Source organism: Marmota flaviventris, chromosome 12 (assembly GCF_047511675.1).
Source record: "Marmota flaviventris isolate mMarFla1 chromosome 12, mMarFla1.hap1, whole genome shotgun sequence".
Lineage (NCBI taxonomy): Eukaryota > Metazoa > Chordata > Mammalia > Rodentia > Sciuridae > Marmota > Marmota flaviventris.
Genome location: NC_092509.1, coordinates 101356080 through 101373794, shown reverse-complemented (window position 1 = coordinate 101373794; position 17715 = coordinate 101356080). Strand labels below are relative to the sequence as shown.

At 47.5% G+C, this 17715-nt stretch overlaps 1 protein-coding gene across 2 annotated transcripts in view; it reads right to left on the bottom strand.

Annotated features, from left to right (window-relative positions):
* Positions 1-17715, bottom strand: part of Tnr (tenascin R) — a 72675-nt gene that overhangs the window by 47453 nt on the left and 7507 nt on the right. Inside the window, exons 3-7 of one of the 2 annotated variants that reach the window (XM_027934955.2) lie at positions 15551-15814; positions 13138-13253; positions 10711-10861; positions 5786-6055; positions 32-217 (exon numbers count right to left, since the gene is read on the bottom strand). In XM_027934955.2, coding sequence (XP_027790756.2) covers positions 32-217; positions 5786-6055; positions 10711-10861; positions 13138-13253; positions 15551-15814 — 987 coding nt within the window. The remainder of the gene's footprint in view (positions 1-31; positions 218-5785; positions 6056-10710; positions 10862-13137; positions 13254-15550; positions 15815-17715) is intronic. The other variant, XM_027934956.2, reaches the window with a different exon arrangement.

Below are 17715 nucleotides of genomic sequence, written 5' to 3'. Positions count from 1 at the left end.
AACCATTGTGCTCCCAAGAGACAGCACTTACCTGTGAGGGTGGCTCTGGTGGTTGGACCAATGCCTTTGGGGACCAGCACCTCATGGTATTGCTCCCCGGCCAAGGTGCTGTACACAACCTTGTATTCCTGAACTTCTGCCTCGCTGTTATCCCACTCAAGGTCAAGGCTGGTTGCTGTGCGGGAGCCGACTCGTAAATTCTTGGGGGCATCAATCTCTACAAACAGACAGACATCACCAACATCACACCCGATAATGTGCATTTGTGGTGCATCTTGAATTTTAAAAATCTTTGTGGCGAGACCCCACACTTCCTGACCCTCTGCCTTACATTTGAGTGAGCTCTGTTTCTGCCCCTGGCTTTTTGGTCTGTCCCAGCAAATTCCTTGGTCTGGTTGGAGGGTTTTACTTGGAAATTAGACATCGATACACTTTGTGATACCCCATGACCATCCAAGGGTTCCAGAAACTTGGAAATGAGCCAACTAATATCACAGGCTCCAAAACAAAGCAAAGGGAACCCAAGTAGGAGAAATCCGGGATAATCCTCAAGTGATTAAAATGGAAGAGAACAAAATCAGGTTTGAACATCAAGCAAAGAGAGGAGGGTTGATTTCAAGCTGCCCTTCTGGAGTTTACTAGTATAGAAATAGCTGAAAGGTTTACAGATTGGAAAATTAAAACACAGACAGGGGAAGTGAGGTACTAGAAAGAATGTGGGCTTTGGGGTCAAGCTTCAGTTTGATTTCCAGCTCTGACACCTGCAGGAATGGGTCGTGGACAAGTCTTCCAGTCTCACTGGGACTTGATGGCCACTTCTGTAAAAGGAGCAAATGATGCCATATTCCAGTTGCCATATGGTTAGACAATACATGTCAAGTTGGTTGTCTGGCCTCTGGTGTGAAAATAGGTGTCCAGACCCTGGGCTGTCTTCCTGTTGCCTCCGAAATGCTTCCTGAGTTCCAACAGTATTGCACCCCAATGCTCGCTCTTGGGGTTCCACAAATTCCAGTGCAATGAAGGGACTATCAGCTTTGGCATCTCTCCCACAACCCCAAGGAACTGCTTCTCTCCCTGAGAACCGACGGCCTCGTCAGACTCATTTGGGAAGGAACAACATAAACCTCTAGGTGTGACCCTGAAAAACTGAGACTCAAATTTAACTTGGAGCAGACCAGTCCTTTGTTCCAAGCAAACCTCCCCTGGGCTGCTGTAGTCTGCAAAAGCAAGGCAAGTATCCTGGATCCTTCTTGCAATGACGAGAATGCTGCGAATCCACCCAAAAGCAGAGGCTTGGGAGTGAGAAGTATTCTGTTTAGTGATGTAAATTGGGCGAATCTTTTAGCAGATTTATGTCTCTGCAGCTTGTTTACTGAGAACTGTTTTTTCACTCAAAGTACTTTAGCAAGGGGAGCTGTGCATCCCTGATGTGTTGTGTGTGCTATTTCTCTAACAGTTGGGTGGAGGAGCCCGTGGGGGGATGTGCCTGACATCATGGCCCTGAGTGTCATGGGCGGGGTGTGGCACCTGACCTGGACTGGGGCAAGAACAGCTGGGTTAGGGTAAAGGTGGACACCTGCACCTAGTGGACACCTCTTACCTTGGAAACATCCCCTTTTTATAAGGACACAGAGAGGACTCACTGCCAAGGGTTCTGGGAGGTTTCTTCTTAGGGCCTTTGCGCTGTGGATGGGGGAAGAGTTTTCTTTGAAGGCAGCAGGTACTTCCAGTGCCAATAACCCTGAAAGAGGTCATTCCTGGAACAAGAGCTTGGTCAGAGGGGAACTTACTTGCAGTCTCAGGGTCTGGAGGCCTGGCTAGGAGGGGCGGCTGAGAGGCATCCCTCTATTTGGGAACAGAGCTGGTCTCTACTGCATCAGCAGGCCTGGGGTGAGAGGCAGAGGTAGATGGCTAATGGGGGCCGTGGAGGGACTTGTGGCTGTGAACTCTAAAGCACAGGCTAGATCCCATGATTCTGTTCTGAAGCCTTCCCTGTTGCTCCAATCATGAGCTCCCGAACCTCCCTGCAGGCCCGCTGGCCTGGCCTGCCTGCTCTCATGCATCACCCTGTCCTGCTTCTACCCTACCCCTGGGGCTCCGGCTGTCTGCCTTCTTTCTACTGTTGAAACACATCAAGCTAATTCCTACCTCGGGCCTGTGCACTGGCTGCTGCATCTGCCTGGAATGAGCTCCAGATCCCTGAATGACTTAGTCGTTGAGATCTTAGTTACAATGCCACGTTCTCAGAAAGCCTTTCCAAACTGCTGGATCCAGCGGATCCCCTCCACATCATCCATTTCACTTCTCATCACAGAGCTCACCATCACAACGATCTTGTACATTTCTTCCCTTTTCACTGGCAAGTTTCCCCCAGGAGAATGCCATGCATGTGGTCCAGGTCTTGTCTTGTTTGTTCTACACCCTTAGGTCCAGCAGATGCTCAATAAATACACACCAAGCCACTGAATGAACACCATCAGCTCTGTTTTTTTTTTTTTTTTTTTTTTGCTAACTCAAAGCCTCTGCAAAAGTCTTGTCAGCTGTTCAGCCGTGGGGCTTGGGATGCTTGGGGTGAGGTGGTGCAGGGAGAAGAGCAGCTTTGGCTGAGGACAGCTGGTGTTGCAGGGGCAGGAAGCCCCCATGTCTTCTGCCATGCACAGCTAGAATCTTGGCTGGGAAGGTAAGTACTGTCCTGGTTGAACTTGGGAAAGAATTTCTATGAGAATCCCAGAGTGGAATCACTGAAAACCAGGTGGGGCTTGAACCTTCCTGGTGTTCCCATTAGTTTCCCAGACATGGTACCCCAAGTTGGGTATTTTAATAGAAAATTATTGTCTAAAAGTCTCGAATCCAGGTGTTGGCAGAGTCGCTTCCTTTGGAGGGCCGTGGGAGAGCGTGGCGGCCTCTCTTGGCTTCTGATGAGTGGCCGCCATCTTTTGGTGCTTCTGTCTCTGCTCCCATCTTCAGGTGGCATTTTCTTTGTGGGCAAGTCTGTGTCTGCAGAAGTTCCTCTTTCCATAAGGACATTGTCGTATCGGGTTAAGGCCACCTTAATGACCTTATCTTAATTTGCCTAGAACCTATTTCCAAATAAGGTCACATTCATATGTACTAGGGCTTCGACACCTTTTCAGGAGACCTAGTTGAACCCATATCAGCATTAAAGAGAATTCCAGAAGCATTTAGGTCACGTGCACCGGTGGCTGAACTCTGTGGCTTCAGGCTTATGCTCAAAGATGCCCCCTACAGCAACAGTCCAGGGATGGTGGCGCCCCCTTGAGGGCAGTGGAAGGCCAGGCTGCTGAGGGTGGGGATTCAAGAGACTGGGCTCCAGATTTCCTGGGATGGGGCTGGCTTCTCCCTTGCCACTGGCTTGGGATGCGGCCATCCAGAGCCTTTTCATTTTTCAGAGCAGCGCTAAGACCCAGGCAAATATCCCACTCACCATGCAGGAAGCAAATCTCTGTTTTAATTGCCTGTGCAATTAGTGCGCTCCTAGTGTCGAAGCCATCACCTGGAAAAGCACTTTGGTTAATTTGAATTTAAGCGGAGTTCTGGAATGACTAAGGGCCCTGCTGCGAGGGCCCGGGTACCCTCCTATCATTCAGCTGGCACATGCCAACCCCGAATTTGAGAGTCTGTCTGCGAAGCTATTTGTGGCTTCTGGCCTCTTCTCCCCTCCCCCGCTCCTAAAGCAGAGGGGAGTGGGTTGGATGGACAGGCCGAGGCTGCACAGAGAAGGCAGCCACCTCAGGGCTGCCAGTCACCAGGCACCGGAAATGGGAGAATGGAGCAGAGGCGGGCAGCAGGGAGCTGAACCCTGGGGGGCCCGTGGAGGCGGGATGTAATTGTCTTGATTGGAATTTTCCTGGGCCACCCGCCAATCCTGCTTCCATCTTGTTGACCTGAACATCAAGAATTTGCTTTTCACCAGGCTGCTTGACAGCCCTCTTCTCCTGTTTTGCCTCTGCAACCTCCTTATCAGAGCAGAGCACAAAGAAACCACTTTCCAAACACAAACTCTCCTGAAATTAACAAAAGAATGCAGCACTGCCCAGGGCAGACACCACCATCCTGAGCAGGTGCTGTGGTGTGTGGGTGGTGGGGGTTGACCTTGAATTCTCAAACTGAGAGGGGATATCACAGGTCATCTTTCTTCACACTCTGCCAGGAATATTTTAGTTAAATGAGGGAGAAGAAGGGGAAGAGAAATGGGCAGAATTCGGCTCCTCTTTTCCAGGGAGAATACTCAGTCTCTGGGGATGTGTTCAGAAAAAATTACCACTGGCCACCCCCTGGGTGAGGGAGTGGAGTCTGGGTAAAGGATAGACAGACATCCTGGAAGTTCTCTGGCAGAATAAAATCCTGCCTTCTGCAGCTCGCCAGTGTCTACGTTTGATTCTTTTTAAGAAGCAAACTCTTCTGCGTGCAAAGAGCCCCATTGAAAGACTCCTGCTTCTCTGTCACTGGGGAGGGTGGCCTTAATGGCCAGCTCTGCAGCAGAGCCTGGACTGTCCAGCGCTTCCCTCTCTTGTGGGATGGGCTGCCCCATGGGCCAGGTCTCTTCCCATTCCTCCTTGCTCTAAGTCCTAACCCAAGTAGCCCCCAGGTCTGCCACAAGGACAGACTAGCCCAGGTCTACAGTGCTGGTCAGCTTGCAAATCTAGCTGGCAGTCATACTTGGCTGCACGCTCCAACCTAGGGAACGTTTTGTGTCTATCTCTCTTATTCTTTACCTCATTTATCAATGGCTTAAACCCAGGTGGAGCAGAAAGTGCTAGCTATTGAGCCTCCTTGAAGCCCCTGGGCTTGCTCCACCCCGGCACAGGATCTCAGGCCACGACCCAAGGCAAGATGCTTGAAATAGTGATTCTTCTACTGTCAGATGATGCTGGTTCTTGGATCCTACAGATGATATCAGTTTCCTTGAATCCCTGGGACCCCTTAGAGTTAGCAGAGAACCTTGACATGTTCCCCAAGGCAGAGAGGCCAATGCCCATCCTGATTAACTAGGCTCAGTGACTAAGCTGATCACAGAGCCTTGCTGACCGAGCCAGGGTGCCAGGAAGCTGGTCCCTTGGGTGGTGCCTATCTTTCTTGCCCACAGTTGGCCAGACTAATGGGCACTGAGAGTCGGAGCGAGTCACCTGAGCTCTGGCCCTTCCCGAGTGCTGGTGAAGCTCTCTGACGCTAACAGCCTTGGGAAGGGGGCCGAGGTCACCATGGCGGTTGGGAGGCACTATGTGGGCTTCCAACTTCCTGTCCCTGGAATCAGGGCTTGGGTGGCCCATGCTGGTGCTTACACCGGACGAGTCACAGCCCTGCATTCGGCCTGTGGTGGGTTGTGTTGGGCTTTGAACAACGCCAAGGTGCTCCACCGTGGCCATGCGGCCATTACAGATTTAGAGAATGACTACAACAGTATCCACAAATGGCCATGAAGCGTCCTGAGCAAGACGCACCTTTCCCGAACAGTCCCCAAGTTGTCATTTGGGCTAGCACTATGGATGCCCCAATGTCTTCAAGATAAATGTGTCATTTTACAAATGTCATTTTGCCAGCCTCAGGGACTCATCGGAGGACAGGACTCAGTCGCTGGTCTGGCTGGCAGAACGAGGATCAGAACCTGTTCTGCTACTCTGGTGCCTGCTTTTCCTTTGTGCTGCGATGCCCCAGACCACTCCCCTCCTTCTGGCAGTGACCACTCCTTTCCTGCTCCTCTTGTGAGGACTCCACCAGCTGGCTCCCCGCTCCCCCTGTGCTCCTCTTCCCAGGGCAGCCTCACCTGTTGTGAATTCGGTGGTGGTGGACGCGCTCTCGTTGGCCCCTCGGACCGCACTGACCGACACCGTGTAGCGGGCGCCGGGCCGCAGCGCTTGCACCGAATACTGGCTGAGGGGAGGCTGCAGCCGGAAGGTGGTCTTCCCGCCTTCCCCGCCCACCAAGCCATATTTCAAGAGAATGAAATCAACTTTAGCTCGAGGTGGGGTCCACTCCACAAAGGCCACAGTGTCAGAGACATCTCGAACCAGGATCTGCGTGGGCCCATCAATGACTGAATGAGAAGGATCAAACAGAACAAAACGTCACCAGTCGGGCATAAGCCTTTGGCATCTGCCCCCTCCTTCTGGTGTGAGCTTGCTCAAAGAGGGCATGGTGTGAGCATCCCATTTTACAGACAGGGAAAGTGAGGAACACACTTTGGCAGTAGGACTCTGTTCTCCTGATGCTGGGTCCTGTTCTCCCTTTACCATGCTGCAGCTTCTGGGGCTGGCATGTCTTAGTCTGGGAATGGGAGGGCACTTCCTGGTCTGAGAGACTCAGAACAATTTCTTTCTGCAGGAAATGGGACCAGGACTTGAGGACCAAGCTTCCGGTGCCCGGCTCCCACCTTCAGGGAGCCCCCAGGAAAGGTCTATGAAGTGACCACCCTGTCTAAACATCCGAGACTTAGACCTCAGAGGTCACTGTGAGTGTTCCAAAGCTGTCCCTGCCCAGCTGTACTCATACCCAGACAACCCAGTGGCTGAGACCGTACCCAACCCAGCAGATGTGTGCCTTTGTGCCCAGGAAACATGCCGTCTGGGAAGACACAGTACGCTGGGCCATTTTTGTTTTCTCCTCCAGGGCTTGGATATTTCTGAGAAGGAAGGACACTGCAGTTACACCTAGGTCCTCAAGGTTTCCAGCGAATGTCCCTCAGGAGCCCTGGCCTCTGGCACCATGTAGCTGAGGGGAAGGCTGGGAAAACTGGCTGGTCTCCTACAGGGCGCAGCATCTACAGCTCTAGCACCCGCTGGGTGCTGTTCATATTGAATTGTGCTGGGAGAGGGCCGGGGAATGTAGAAGGGCAATAGGAAGAGGGGGAACCTGGGAGAATAGAAGATTACTTCTCAACTCCTCGTGGGATGTCTGCTAACAGCTCTTTCCTAAGCATTACTCACTACCTGCAAAATAGGAGGCCCAGACTCGAGATTTGCATTTGCTGTGTGACCTCATTGCTCTGGTTTGATCTGATCCATGTTGATATTCCCCAAGGATTTGGAATTGGCACCAAATTGACTCTGGTTCTCCAAGCAGCCTGTGTTGGACCCTGAGCTGGTGTGGCCATTGTCTATCATATTCATACAGAAATAGAAACATCTGATGGCATGGGGCAGGGAGGAGGAGAGGAGAGGACTGAAGAGGGGACAACAGGGGAGGGGGGATGAGGGACCATGAGGAACTTCTAGAAAGCCCTAGAGTAACTTCCTCCCATTCCATTTTGTCATTTGAGTCTTTCATTAGACCCTGATATGCTTTTGACCCTGGGTTTCTATGAAACACTCTATGTCCTTCCAGAACCTTCTCTTTAGCTTCAGGTAATTCAGGTACATTTTCCTTGCTGGTTAGCTGAGTGTCTTGACTGAGCCTTGTTTTTTAATCAGCCCACACTGGTCCACCTTCTGCTCTGACTCCAGATATGAGGTCTCTCTCTCAGCTGTCACTGAGTCCCTTGACTTTTCAAAGTTGGGCTGTCCCATAGGCACCACGCCCTCTTTCTGGATCTAGCCCATTGCTGTTTTTTATTAAGCAACTTTAAGATTTTGGGTCTAGCATCTAGCACCAGCCAAAATGAAAATCACCAGACCACTTTGGTGCCAACTGTTTGGGAGATCAAATGAAGTCCTGTCTTTTATATTTAAGGTAGTCACATGACTGAACAGAAAATATCCAGACTGCTTCTTTTCAGCATGCTGCACTTGGTGGTTTTAAGTAACCTGGGCCTTTTAAACTTCATTTAATTTAATTAAAAGATGGAGGAATGGCCTCCTTACTGTGGTATAAGCATAATGGAAAGAGACGCTTAGTCAACGAGTTTTGAGTAGATGAAATGAATGGGTGAGCCTCTTCACCATGAGAAAGGGGGAAACATTTCAGGGAGCTGGAGCTTCTAGAAGAAAATAAAAGGTATCAGGGAAACTCAAATGACCACATAAGGCTTTTGTCCTTCAACTCTTGGATACAAAAAAAATCCCTGACCATAATGGAGTGACCATATTAGACCGTGATTATGTAGCACAGAGGGCTCTAGCTGCAGGAGGTCTCATATTTGCATGCACTAAATGGCCTGTCCTGAAGAAGCCAGGCTGAGTGCAGACGAGGACTCAGAGCTCCACAGGAAGGGGCTGGTGTAGGTCAGACCTTAACAGAAGGAAATAATTAAACAATCGCTTCCTAAAAACAGCAGACGGGATTGCGAGCTGGCCATCTTTTCTGTTGTCACTCTTGGATTCTGCCCTTTGGTTGGTCACTTGGTAGTAATGTCGCATTCCAATCAAGGAAGGATCATCTTGCTTTCAATTTAGTCCCAATTTCTAAACAAACACAAGTTCTACTCAAAACGTGAACTGGAATACATGTTTCTCATTTTTCATTTTTTCCCCCCCATGGCTCTGTACATGATGTCAACATATTAACACTAGGACTTTTCTTCTTGATTGAAAAAGATCTGCCTGGATTTACTATGGAGTTCTAGATCCACATTTTAAGTTTAATCTTAAGGGACTTCCAGACCAAGAAATACTGCAAAAATGTGGTTTGAATATACGACTAAGGCAGGATTGGATTCCCTTCTTTAAGTACTTTCAATGCTTTAGAAGACTAATATTCAATTGTAATGTTCTCTCTCCTCTGTGAACCATCTTTTGTCTTCTACAAATGCTTTTTTTTAAAAAAAAAAAAAAACATGAAATCACAAGAATGGCTTGGGGACCAAGAAACAATCCTTATCAGAAGTGAAGAATCTGCACTTGTCATCTAATGTCAAGGCTTCAGGTTGCAGCATTAACCCTGGGGAACTGAGCGGTGCCCTTAGCCTTCCGGATATTTCTGCAGAGCACTTTTGGATTTTAGGCTATGGGGTTTCATATTTGGACTAAAACAGTAGTTTGAAAGCCTTTTTTTTTTTTGAGTGAAACTTTTTTTTTTTTTTTAAACAGAACATTTTAAATGGCTGTTCAAAATATAAAACAGATCAAAGTGGAGCTGCCCTGGTTGGAGGCATCTCAGAGGAAGTAATTAGAGGTGTGGATCTCCACCTGATCCTGGCCTCAAGGCACAGGTGTGGAACCCTAGGGCACCAATGGAACACAAGCTAATGCCATCAGAGTTTTGATCAGTGCTTCTCAGACAGAGTACAGGCCTCAGCACCTGAGGTTCCATGGTTCCAAGAAGCAGAGGATGAATCACTAATCTACATGGTCTCATTACCCAGTGCTGTGGTTCCCTTTCCTGGTCAATTCAATATTTTGTTCTGGACCTAATATTGTCTTGCAAGGGTGACACTTTCTGTTTATGAAAAATAAAACTGTATCAACGTTCACCTATCCCGGAGTTTGTTACTGACAAGGAAAACTGCCTAGCCCGGGCCACAGCTCTCCCAGCAACAAAACGAGAACAAGAAAATGATCCCACAGACTACATTGAACTTTTGAGGAAAAAAAAGATATTGTGTGAAGGCACTTACATATGCCTCACAATTGCTCATTTTGGGCCTTGAAGTTGAACACCCTTTGTTAGTTCAGGAAACAATAAGGCAAATAGAATAGAGTTGACCAATCAATCCTGAAAATATAATAACCTTGAAGGAGATGAACTGTGGGGATGGACTAATAAGCAACTTATGTTGTCACACTGAAAAGTGACCCAGCTCTACGTACTGTTTTGACATGGTTTGTCTCTGACTACTTTTACTTCCAAGCACGGTTTCTGGGTATATATTTATATACTAAGTGTTAAATACTCACTTTTATTAAAAACATTGAGTCTTCATTTGGACCTACAGATGTAAAAATCCTGGCAACTCTTTCCCCATTTTGCATGTGTCCCCTTTGCTCTGAGTCTGCAGAGCAAATACCTCAGTGAATACCTCTGATGAACTGAAACCACCCCACGGGCCACAGCAGCTCCATGGTCATCAATGAGACTTTGGCCAATCCTCAGATAAGGATCAACCAGATCACAGTCCCGCCAAGACTGCTTGAGTACGCACATTTCTGGTCCCCTTTGTCTATATAGCTTGGCAGTTCATGTCAGTAACTGCTGAAAATATGAGTCTTCCTCGTCTTCCCAGGGTGGCTATCCTAATTAACGTTCCTTTCCTGCTTCTCACCATTACTTTTTTGGATTGGTTTTTGGGTGGATGGCCAGATCTGATTTGTTGGGATTCCCCAGAGTTAGGTGTCTGGATTAGGACTCTAGTAACATTAGCGGCATAGTATAATCACTTTTTATACTTTATCTAATTTAATCCTCACACTGACTCATGGACATACTATTGCTCCTCAGTGTAAAGCAGGTTGACGTCTGAGAAGGTTTGGCTGACTTTCTCCAAATCTTACACTAGGTGAGATGAGGCTTTGTCATGAGATTTTGGTTCCAAAGCTCATGACACTAAGGGGTTAACATATGAGGTCTCTTAGTGAGTAATGAGGATCAGAAAAATTGCCTGGAGAATCTTGACAGAGAGTTCCTTAATGGAACATGGATTTGTATGCTTGCAAAGAAGAGCAAAAGGAGTATTGTCAGCTAAGTATCTGGCAGAGTAGACCCATCTCCAGGCCCTCCAATCGCTCAGCTCTGGCAGGAACCCAGCGGCTGTTTGCCTCCCCACATCTTGGGTAATTCTGCAGTTCTTGTTCCTGGGTGACCTACAGCTGGAGCACTCACCAGTGGAGACGCTGGCCGAGGTCGGGGGGCTCCGGGCTTGTTCCTTCAGGGCCACCACATTGACAATGTATTCCTCCCCAGGCTTTAGCCCAGTCTGGTTAAAGGAGGTGACGTCACTTGGGAGCTGAGCAATCACTCCTCCTTCATTGTTCTGGAGAGCGGGAAGGAGCAAAGAAAGGAAAAGAGAGAGTCACCAGGAGTGAAATCAACCAGTGAAGGACATGGAACACTGACTTGGGAACTAACTGGGAAGTAAAAATGGGGGGCTACTTCTACTCCCTCCAGGCTGACAGAGGAGTGTCTGGGGCTAGGAACAACTCCCAGCAGGCTCGGTGAGAACCGACTTCAAGAACATTTCTTTGGCCTCTCCTGAGTTTTTTAAGTTTGCCAATTAAAATTAGTCATGAGGTGATGCAGATTGGCTCTTGCCAAAGACTAAATGTTCAATGGTTACAGGTAACATCCATCATTTTTTTTTTTTTTTTGTCATTTAGTGTTACGAGCCTGCCTTTGGCTGTTTACAAGAGTACAGTTGTGTGTAAACATTTTTATAATATCCACAACATATTTCAAACTAAGATATTCCCAGATTTTTTAATGAGCTGGGGCTATTATTTGGCTATATCTGGAATTTCTCATGGTGCTACAAAGGGTGAAAATCTATCAATGTCATGTTTCCACCTCACCCAGATGAGTTAAGACTCAGAGACATAATCCTGAAGTACAAAAAAAAAAAAAAAAAGAAAGAAAGAAAAAAGAAACACGAAACAAACCAAAAAAAATACAAAGGAGAGTGGTAGAAGACAAATAGGTGGAAAGGAAATGAGAAAGCAACTAGATGATGTTGGGTCCAGAATCTAATATCTATCTACCATCTACCTATCATCTATCTACCTATTATCTATCTATCATCTATCTATCAATCAATCATCTATCATCTATCTATCTATCATCTACCTACTATTAATTAGGTTTTCCATGTGTGTGACCTTGGAAACAGAGGGGACAAGAGGGCCCCCTTTCAAACACTCCTCTTCTTCCTTATTCTTTCATCTCAGTTTATGTCATCTCGAGTTCCCTGTACGTCACTTACAGCCATACTTTTGTAAATCAACGTGATAACCTTCCCACAGCCTGTGACTTCTGCCTACAGAGGCTCAAGAGGTTATTCTCTGCTGCCATGCATTGGATCTTGGTATGCCCTGGTCAGCCCCTCTTTTATTTAGAGTTTCACATATTGTACGTAAAACAGGAGAATCTGGCACGATTTTCTTTTCTTGCTTGGGCAGCAGAGTAACATGATTCTTTCAGCTTTCTTTTAAACTCAGTTGCCTTCCATTGATTATTGGCCATTTTAACTCAGATCATTTATATAATAATAGATTTGCATAGAATGTCTGTTAGGAGCATTTGGCTTGTCATGATAGGACTGTATCTCCAGAAGACGGGGGGGCATCTGCGTTTGTGGGCAGAGCCCTGGAGCAGGAAGCTGAGACTAAGGTTTTTGACTTAAGCCCGGCACTAATTAGGGATCTTATGTCATCTAAGTTCTCTGAGTCTTCGTCTCTACACACTAAACTAAATTAAACTAAATGTGAAATGTGGGGTCTTAACTCTGTGAACTTGAAGATCCTCTGTAGCTCCAACAGTCCACGATGTCAAGAATGTGGTGGTAAAAGAAAGGCAAGATCATAGTCTAGTTCTTCCCAAATGTGTCATTGGCCATTAAATCTGAAGAAGTCTGAAAGGTGCTCTTTCCTGTAGAAGGACAGGGACAAAGGGAGGGATATGGCTGAACTTTGCCCCCTCAGGTGTGGTGGTCAGGGACAGCTAGGCAGGCGTCACTGGCAAGTCGGAAACAGTTTTAGGATTAATAAAAGAAATAAGTAAGCTGCTTTACCTAGTAGAGAGGAATCTTAGGGTACTTTTAAACTCACAGACTAAGCATGCAATTTGCTTAAAGAAAAGGTTGCCTAATTAATAGGTCATAACTTCACTCTGAGTAACTGGGAGAACCAGGGCATTTCTGCGATGCCTCTAACCTCTGGGGTCGCAACCCACACGAGCTGACAGTTAGTCCATCTGTTTGTACAGAAATAATCCGTGGAACCCAAAGCTGGTTCCACTTGGCCCCCACTTTTTGATGGCCCAGTTTCCTAACCGCTAACATGGGACTCTCCAAACCCTGAAACTGTCTCAGCAAGAGCTGCCGCTGGAGCTGCTTTCCAGGTCCCCCCTGTGCAGACCAGGGGCTCTGCTCGTGGTCCTCAGCCCTTGGTGAAAGGAGCCTTCTGCAGCCCAGGCACTCACTTAATGCCCTTTCATGTCTCTACTGGCCTGGAGCGAGACCCTGGGCAGTGCTGCCCTGCTGCCCTGCTCCCCAGGTGAGGCACGAGCAGAGGGAGGCATCCTGGCAGCGGGTGTTACCTTTGGGATGAAGCTGATCTCCCACCCATCGAAGGAGAACGAGAAGGGCTCCCACTGCACCTCCACGGTCGTCTCCGTAATTGTCTTGAATTGCAGCCCTTGAGGAGTGGAGAGATCTGGAACACAGCAATGTGGGTGACAATGTCACGGCTGTCCCTGGCAGGGACAGAGAGCAGTGCCTGGCTCTTGTCTTGTGAATGCCCTCTATGCTATGGGTGTGGTGGCCTGTGGCAGGACCGCCCCATCCTACGGCAGACACAGTGTGTCCTGGTGCAGATGGGCGCTCTGCCCTGGGGCTCTGGGGCTCTGTGTTGGTGCAACACAGGAACACACTTAACGAATGCAAAACTTTTTTTTGTGCTTTCTATTACATAATAGAAACTGTTGATGTTAAATATAAAAGTCATGTTTTCCTTTCCTTACTAATGTGATAAATCTTGGAATGGAATAAAAAGCCTTTTTCAGAGAACTCGAACACTATCTTTGGAAGCTGTACAGGATTCCTGGGAGGCAGTATTGTGCTAAGCCCAGTGTTGCCATCTCGTTCACAGGGAAAGGAGGCAAGAGAAGGTTTGGTTAAAGATGTGGAGCAAGCCAGCTTCAGAAGGAAGACCGGGGTTCTTCTCCTGACCATCTGATGTGCACTCAAAGTATTTTAGGGAGCACAAATCCCTAAATTTAGGGCAGTCTGAATTTTCATTTTGTGTACACAAGCAGAACAAGGCGTACACCAGCTTTGCTCTTATTTCACTTTCTCCAGATTTCCTCCGGCTGCTCCTTCGTTATTCTCCTCTCCCTCACTCCCTTCGGCCTCACTTGTCTAACTTTTGGCTCTCTCTAAATCTCCTCCCTTTCTCCCTCCAACCTTTCCCCCCAACCGCACATACACACACACATGCACGGGTTCAGTGGGGTGAAATATGCTCGTCCTAATGGAGTTCCAGTTACCAGCCCTGAGGATGACAGCACAACTTCTCTCAATTCTCCAGGGCTCCGCTCCCATTTTAGCTTCACCTCTCCTGGGCTATTCCCGTTGGAAAACCGACAGATTCTCATCTCTCCCATTGGGAAGCTTCCTGGCTGAAAGGCGGGGCTGGTTCTGAACCCACTTGAAGGCATGTCAGGCGCCTTTACATGATTTTGTCCTTGTCACCTGGGAGCGTGCCTGCAGGGATGCCCTGAATTGGCACAACCACCACCACAGGGGCTGGAAACCTCATCAGTGCCTGTACACGTGGATCAGAGTGGGGACGCCTGGGAGCCGGCCAGGCACTGGGGGTGGTGACTCATCCTGGAGCAAGGTGGGAAAAGCAGCAGATGGTGACCTGCCTCCACGGATCACTGCAGATATTTAAAACTAGTTCACAGGCACCAGAGGAATTGGGGGGAAAAAGGTCAAATATAAACAGATAATTATAGGCATATTAACGGAGTCAGCATTTGTGAGAGTCCAGTATTATCCCAGGACTTGGGTCACCTGAGAAGCAAGGGGGCAAGACGACTTCTGGAATCCTGCCCTGCTGCCAGTCCCTGTCCTTGCCTCTTTCTAAGCTCTGCTCCCGTCCTCAGGCTTCTGTGAAGCCTTCAGGGCCAACTCTTTATACCTTGACCTTTTTTCCCCTCTGGAACTTCACATCCTAGAGCCTTAACTTTCACAACTAAAGTGAGCCATTAAGATACGGTGTTATATCCAACATGGTAGCTCCTGCTTGCCATCCCAGCGATCTGGGATGCTGAGGCAGGAGGATTGAAAGTCCTGGGCCAGGCTTGGCAGCTTAGAGACACCCACTTTCAAAATAAAAATGAAAAGGGCTGGGGATGTGGCTGAGGGGTAGTAGAGCTTGCCTAGCATGTGTGAGGCTCTGGGTTCGATCCCCAGCACCACAAACACACACACGCCAAGATGTTCTGCTAAACATCATAAAGAAATGCTGCCACCTCTGTATGAGAAGTGGATGTTGTCGCTGTGGTTTTAAACAAGGAGTTTTTCTTTCACTCTGCTATGCACTTGCCCTCGGGAACATAACATCTATTGGCAACTTGCTTATTGTTCTTCCTATTTCCTATCTCCTGGTTTTGGATCCTAACTGTATTCAAGGTCTGTCTAAGTCTCATTGGGTACATGGCTTCCAAGTTGAGTCTAGCTTCTAACAAGTCAGTACTCAATAATTAAGTACTTTTTGTTCTTTTGTTTTTATAATCTATGGAAGCTGCCTGAATTTGGACATTCTCTTAATAGGAAGTGTCTGTTTAAAGATACACCCTTTTCTAAGTGGGTCATGTCTGAAGCCCTTCCCCTCAAGATGATTGCAGGGTCCCTGGAGAATTCAGAAAAGACACCACTACCATGAATGCCCATGATCTCATGTGGGAGAAAAGAAAAATGAAGCAGGAGGGGGGGAATGGTACGTACGGGTGGCCACCTTGGCAGTGATGGGAAGGCTGGGGATGTTGCTAATGACAGCATAGACGCTGATGTTGTAGGTGAGACCTGGCTCCAGCTCCGTGATGGTGACACCACTCCAATCTCCAGGCACCCGCTGCTGGAGCTGGAGGCCCCCCCGGGCCGTCGGCTGGTAAGAGATCACATATTCCGTCACTGCCATCGGCCCGTCCCATTCCAGCTCAATGGACCTGTCGCTGATACCAGCCACTCGCAAGTCCTCTGGAGGGGCAACTACCGGGAGGCAATACACAGACAGCGTGAACTCAGAGGATTGCCTGCCCCACCCTGGACTCAACTCTCTTCCTCGCCTGTCACCCCCCACGCCATCTCCACACGGTCTGCAGGCTCAGCGGACTGAGTGATTTGTAACAGCTTCACCTCCTTTCTGCACTTAGTTAACCCAACCTCCATAAGGCTATGAGTTAGTGGTGTTCAGGAATTTCACAAGATGGTTAGATACAACCATTAGGAAAGATGAAACTTTAAAAACTTACAGTGAAGCAAATTGCGTCAAAAACAAAGGTCGTAAGTATTCACTTTCAAGTCATTTCACTACATCTTCCTATCATCTAGGCCCTTGAGTGACATTTGTGTGTTCTACCTCTCTGGTGGAGATACTGTGTGATGTGTCTATTGCGTTTCCAGCGCCGGGTTGAGTGACCTCATGTTGGTAGTTTGAAGTTGGCCAAACAGGGAGTGTTTACACCATGGAAACTGGACAGAGCGGAGCTTCAGTGTTTTTGGTTTTCTCATCACAGATCCAGTTGTTAGATATTTCATAACACACCACTGGCCAAAAGTGTTGGTAGTTTACTAAGTTACTGTCATCAGATTGTCCTGAGAGCCAATGTCTGACTGTGCAGATGGGGCTAAAGACTTCATCCCTTGTTATCTTACAAATTATGACCCCAAGACAGGAAGCCTTGTACACTATGGTCTGATAAAGACATTTAGTGGCTCTTTCTCATAGCGTTTTTTTTTTTTTTCCTTTAAAAAAGAAAGTTTTGGAAAAGTAACATGTTAAACTAATTTTCATTAGCCTTGACCTTGGAGGTGATGATTAAGAAGCCTTCTTGAGAGCTGTGCTTTTCTCTCTTGTCTGACTTCTCAAATGCTGCTCAGAGTCACCAAAGGTTAAACCACATTGAAAGAGCCTTTCAAGTCTGATTCCCTTGGGAAGTGAAGACTCACCAGAAGTGTAGGCATCAAATAATTGAACCTTTAAGACTAATTAGAGGATAACTCCAGTGCTTCTGTAATTGGACCTGCTCGTAGATTAAATCAAAGATCAGGTCAATACTTAAATGGTCATAATTAACCTATACATTCATATGTAGTGGAGGGTTTGGTTGGTTTAAGAATTGCCATTGGTTTTGAATTTCTCCTCTGGGTAATCTCAACCTTTCACCTTTATAAGCCAGAGGTCTAGGCCAGCTGCTTTTCATACCTGCCTCCTTGTGCTCACATGTGAAACCTCAACTCCTCAGCCAGGGCCGAAGTGAGGAGCCCTTTGACCCAGACTCACAGGAGGGAAATTAGCAGCATTTATCTGCAGTGCTGGATATTGGCTTTGATTGCATTTGATCAAAACCATTCATTTTGTGAAAATCTAGAGAGCAGAGCTTCCTCTATCAGAACCAAAACAAAAATTTAAAATTTATTTTTTAAAATGTACAAAATTGAAGAAGTACAAACGATGTTTAAACAATTTAACCTTCCAATGATATTGCATAAACTTGCATCATTGCTAATTCTGACATTAGTGAAGATGTGAACCTCACTCAGATGTTCAGGGCAGCCTGTATGGAATGGCTCCTGGGCCCAGGGAAGGACTGATGAGAACCTGTCAGTATTCGGCACCATCACACTGAGAATTTATTACACACCAGGCACAGTGCTCACTGCTCCAACATGGATTATCTCATTTGACCTCTTACCAACACCACGGAGTAGGTGTTATTATTACTCCTATATTATAGAGGAGGAAACCGGGCCACACAGGGGACAGACACAGAAGCTAAGATTAGAACCCAGCCAGAATGACTCTAGAACCTCTGAGCCCAAATGCAATTCCAGTTTACATGTACATGGCATTTCACAACCTAGAAAACATGCCCCACACACCATCTAAC